Source organism: Malurus melanocephalus, unplaced genomic scaffold (assembly GCF_030028575.1).
Source record: "Malurus melanocephalus ecotype Western Australia unplaced genomic scaffold, MMel_1.1 scaffold_2403, whole genome shotgun sequence".
Classification (NCBI taxonomy): domain Eukaryota; kingdom Metazoa; phylum Chordata; class Aves; order Passeriformes; family Maluridae; genus Malurus; species Malurus melanocephalus.
Window position 1 is genome coordinate 1 of NW_026625635.1, and position 4,974 is coordinate 4,974.

At 48.6% G+C, this 4,974-nt stretch overlaps 2 protein-coding genes across 2 annotated transcripts in view; both read right to left on the reverse strand.

The window, feature by feature from the left end:
- Positions 1–695: 695 nt before the first annotated feature.
- LOC130587763 (uncharacterized) lies at positions 696–3,733 on the reverse strand. Its single transcript, XM_057388733.1, has 3 exons — positions 3,267–3,733; positions 2,150–2,247; positions 696–1,664 (listed from the first exon to the last, which is right to left on the reverse strand). Exons 1-3 carry the CDS (start codon positions 3,731–3,733, stop codon positions 1,093–1,095), a joined length of 1,137 nt encoding a protein of 378 aa, XP_057244716.1. The 3' UTR covers positions 696–1,092.
- An 806-nt stretch (positions 3,734–4,539) lies between these two features.
- Positions 4,540–4,974, reverse strand: part of LOC130587764 (dedicator of cytokinesis protein 5-like) — a 3,074-nt gene continuing 2,639 nt past the window's right edge. The window contains exon 3 of the mRNA XM_057388734.1: positions 4,540–4,579. Within this exon, the coding sequence (XP_057244717.1) occupies positions 4,540–4,579 (40 nt within the window). The remainder of the gene's footprint in view (positions 4,580–4,974) is intronic.

Consider the following 4,974-nt stretch of genomic DNA (forward strand, 5'->3'; position numbering starts at 1 on the left):
GAAGTCAAAAGAAAATAAAATTTTAAATTAAAAATTCAAATATTTGAAAGAAAGGAGCAGAAATGGGTCAGGAATGTTTTCATTCTATTAAAAAAAAACAGGAGTTAAATTAAAAAAAAAAAGGAGTTAAATTTAAAAAAAGAGTTAAATTTAAACAAGAGTTAAATTAAAAAAAGTTAAATTATAGATTTTAAAGTTATTATTTCCATTTACAACGAGAAAAATAAATAAGGAGAGGAAAATCAGAGTTTTGGTTTTGTTGGGTTGGGTTTTGTTGGGTTTGGTTTTGTTGGATTTGGTTTTGTTGGGTTCGGGTTTTGCTGGACTTTGTTGGGCTTGGTTTGGTTGTTTGGGTTTGGTTTGGTTGGGTTGGGTTTTGTTCGGTTTGGGTTTTGTGGGGTTTGATTTTGTTTGGGTTTTGTTGGGTTTGATTTGGTTTTGTTTTGTTCGGTTTGGGTTTTCCCTAAACTCAGCACAAAATGAGCTGTGGCCCTAAACCCAGCACAAAATGAGGTTTTTTCCCCAAACCCAACACGAGCTGAGCACAGAACTGGACTCAGGCAGGAAACCCCAGTCCCCTGCAGCCCAAAACCAGTGAGACCAGTCCGAGATTCCCAGTGGGACTGGGATGGCAGAAACTCGAGACAGAGCAGAGACAAACAGGGCGGGGAATCCAACCCCAAAACGGCTCCTTTTGGGGTCGTTCCCTAAGAAAACCCCACAGAAGCGTTGGGATGGCAGAGGTGAGAACTGACCCCAAAAACCCAACACAAAATGAGCTCTGGCCCTAAAACCAGCACAAAATGAGGTTTTCCCCCAAAACCAACACGAGCTGAGCACAGAACTGGACTCAGGCAGGAAACCCCAGTGCCCTGCAGCCCTAAACCAGTGAGACCAGTCCGAGATTCCCAGTAGGACTGGGATTGCAGAACAAACAGGGCAGGGATTTCAGCCCCAAATTCGCTCCTTTTGGGGTCATTCCCAAACAAAACACCACAGAAGTGTTGGGATGGCAGAGGAGATGAGAACTGACCCCAAAACCAGCAGGAAATGAAGCTTTTCCCCCAACCCAGCACAAAAGGAGCTCTGGCCCTAAAACCAACACAAAATGAGGTTTTTCCCCAAACCCAACACGAGCTGAACACAGAACTTGACTCGGCAGAACTTGACCCCAGTGCCCTGCAGCCCTAAAACCAGTGACACCAGTCCGAGATTCCCAGTGTGACTGGGATGGAGCTGCTGGGATTGCAGAACAGCCAAACAGGACAGGGAACCCAACCCCAAATTCGCTCCTTTTGGAGTCGTTCCCCAACAAAACCCCACAGAAGTGTTGGGATGGCAGAGGAGATGAGAACTGACCCCAAAACCAGCACAGAACTGGACTCGGGCAGGAAACGCCAGTGCCCTGCAGCCCCAAAACCAGTGAGACCAGTCTGAGATTCCCAGTGGCACCGGGATGGCAGAAGAGCCAAACAGGGCAGGGATTTGAGCCCCAAATTCACTCCTTTTGGGGTGATTCCCCCAAACCCCACAGAAGGCGGCACAGATGGTCCCTGGGATGTGGATCCTCAGGGCAGCTCCGCGGAGGTGACGCTGCATTTTCGGGTTTTGGGCGGCGGAGGGGGAGGTTTGGCCTCGCGTCTGCTCGGCAGCGGCGGAGCCACCTGAGCGGGGGGAAATGAGAAAATAGAAATGATAAAATCAAATAAATATCAATAAATATCAAATTAAAATAATAAATAAATATCAATAAACAAATCAAATAAATATAAGTAATACAATCAAATAAAAATAATAAAATCAAATAAATGTCAATAAAAAATCAAATAAAAAATCACATCGAATAAATATAAATAATAAAATCAAATAAATATATGTAATAAAATCAAATAAATATAATTTTGTGGTTTCAAGAGGTGAAATGATGAAACGAAGTTCAAGCAGCAGCCTGGAAAGTTCCAGAGGTTTTCCCAAGCTCTGTCCCGTTTTTATGTCTCTGTTTTTTTTATGTCTCTGTTTCCCAAAAAAAATTGGGAAATTTTTTTTTCCCATTTTTTCCCCCGTTTGCTCACCCTTAGAGCTTGGAAAATTCCAGATGTTTTTCCCAAGCCCTGTCCCTTTTTTCTCCCCATTTTTTCCCATTTCTCACCTCGGCAGAGTTCCTGGGGGTGCTGCTCTCGTAGGGTTTGCTTTTGGGAGGGGGTGGGGGCGGCGTGGCCAAACCGTCGCTCTGCAGGGAGGGGAAACCTGGGAGGGGGAAATCAGGGAAAATGAGGGGAAATCAGGGAAAATAATATAGGAAAATCAGACAAAATAATAAGGCAAAATCAGGGAAAATCATAAGGGAAAATCAGGAAAGGAGAAGAAAAGAAGAAGGAAAGAAAAAGAAAAGAAGAAAAGGAAGGAAGAAGGAAGGAAAACATATCTGGAATTTTCCATATGCTGGAATAGTACAAATTCTGGAACATTCCATATTCTGTGCTATCCCATATTCTGTGGTATCCCACACTCTGTGCCACCCCACACTCTCGAACACCCCATATTCTGTAATATCCTATATTATATTCTGGATTATCCCATATTCTATAACACCTCATATTCTGTAAAGCTCATACCCTGCAACATCCACATTCTGCAATATCCCACATTCTTCAATATCCCATATTCTGAGGTATCCCATACTCTGTAATATCCCATATTCTGTGACACCCCACACTCTGTAATGCCCCATATTCTGCAATAACCCATACTCTGTAATATCCCATATTCTGTAATATCCCATATTCTGTGGTATCCCATGTTCTGCAATATCCCATATTCCGTGGTATCCCATATTCTGCAATATCCCATACTCTATGGTATCCCATACTCTGTAACACCCCACACTCTGTAACACCCCATATTCTGTAATACCCCACACTCTGTAATGCCCCATATTCTGCAATATCCCATATTCTGTGAATCCCATACTCTGTAACATCCCATATACTCTGTGGTATCCCATATTCTGCAACACCCCACACTCTCTAATGCTCCACATTCTGCAATACCCCATATTCTCTAACACCCCACATTCTCTACCACCCCACACTTTACCACCCCACACTCTTTAACACCCCACACTGTAACACCTCACACTAATACCCCACACTCTGTAACACCCCATATTCTCTAACACCCCATATTCTGTACCACCCCACACTCTCTAACACCCCACATTCTGACACCCCACACTTTACCCCACACTCCAGACCCCCCAGACTCACTGTGGGTGCGGGGGGTCCTGGGGGTGCCGCCGGGGGGGCTGCGGGGTGCCGGTGCCAGTGATGGTGACAGTGACGGTGACACTGATGGTGACAGTGACAGTGATGGTGACAGTGACAGTGATGGTGATGGTGGCGGCTGCAGCGGGGAGCCCTGCAGCAGGCTCAGCCTGCCATCCCCCAGCTGCAGGCTCTTGGGCCGGGGAGCCTTTCCTGCTGCACCCTGGGGAGAGCAGAGATAAAATCCCTTCAGGTGACCCCAGAGAGGTGAAATGGGGATGTGACTTCGGTACAAAAAATGGGACAGAAGGACAAAGCCCTGCCCTGGGTGACCAAAGGCTCCCTGAGGGATCTCTGGCACTGCCTGTCCTCCCCTGGGCTCTTGGGCCTGGGAGCCTTCCCTGCTGCACCCTGGGGAAAGACAAAAACCCTTCAGGTGACCCCAGAGAGGTGAAATGGGGATGTGACATTGGCACAAAAATGGGGACAGAGGGACAAAGCCCTGCCCTGGGTGACCAAAGGCTCCCTCGGTGTCCCCAGGCATTGCCCGTCCTCCCCTTGGCCGTTGGGCTTGGGAGCCTTTCCTGCTGCACCCATGGGAGAGCAGAGACAAAAACCCTTCAGGTGACACCACAGAGTTGCAACAGAGCTGTGACATTGGCACAAAAATGGGGACAGAGGGACAAAGCCCTGCCCTGGGTGACCAAAGGCTCCCTGAGGGATCCCTGGCACTGCCTGTCCTCCCCTGGGCTCTTGGGCCTGGGAGCCTTTCCTGCTGCACCCATGGGAGAGCAGAGATAAAATCCCTTCAGGAGAGCCCAGAGAGGTGAAATGGGGATGTGACATCGACACAAAAATGGGGACAGAGGGAGGTGGACATCATGTCCTGGGTGAACAAAGGCTCCCTGAGGGATCCCTGGCATTGCCCGGCCTCCCCTGGGCTCTTGGGCCTGGGAGCCTTCCCTGCTGCACCCATGGGAGAGCAGAGACAAAATCCCTTCAGGAGACCCAAGAAAGACCAAACAGAGCTGTGACATTGGCACAAAAATGGGAATGAGGGACAAAGCCCTGCCCTGGGTGACCAAAGGCTCCCTGAGGGATCCCTGGCACTGCCTGTCCTCCCCTGGGCTCTTGGGCCTGGGTGCCTTTCCTGCTGCACCCATGGGAGAGACAAAATCCATTCAGGAGAGCCCAGAGAGGTGAAATGGGACTGTGACATTGACACAAAAATGGGGACAGAGGGACAAAGCCCTGCCCTGGGTGATCAAAGGTCCCCTCAGTGCCCCCTTTGGGCCTCAGAGCCTTTCCTGCTGTACCTTGGGGAGAGCAGAGACAAAATCCATTCAGGTGACCCCAGAGAGGTGAAACAGAGCTGTGGCATTGGCACAAAAATGGGGACAGCGGGACAAAACCCTGCCCTGGGTGACCCAAGGCACTGTCAGGCCCCGCTTTGGGCCTTCCCTGCTGCACCCTGGGGACAGCAGAGACAAAATCCCTTCAGGTGACCCCAGAGAGACCAAACAGAGCTGTGACATCGACACAAAAATGGGGACAGAGGGAGGTGGACACATGTTTTGTGACATCAACACAAAAATGGGGACAGAGGGACAAAGCCCTGCCCTGGGTGACCAAAAGCTCCTTGGATTTGCATTTCTGTCATTAGGATGATGAATTTTTTTTTTACCGTTTTGGAAGCTGTCTCCTTCTCCAC

What these genes read in the sequence shown, in the direction of transcription:
- LOC130587763 (XM_057388733.1), bottom strand. Translation starts at nt 3,733, where the DNA reads ATGTCACATCCCCATTTCACCTCTCTGGGGTCACCTGAAGGGTTTTTG. An exon ending in CAGGACCCCCCGCACCCACA is followed by an intron (nt 2,248 to 3,266) that starts GTGAGTCTGGGG and finishes TCCCCCTCCCAG; the next exon opens with GTTTCCCCTCCCTGCAGAGC. An exon ending in CCCCCAGGAACTCTGCCGAG is followed by an intron (nt 1,665 to 2,149) that starts GTGAGAAATGGG and finishes CCCCCCGCTCAG; the next exon opens with GTGGCTCCGCCGCTGCCGAG.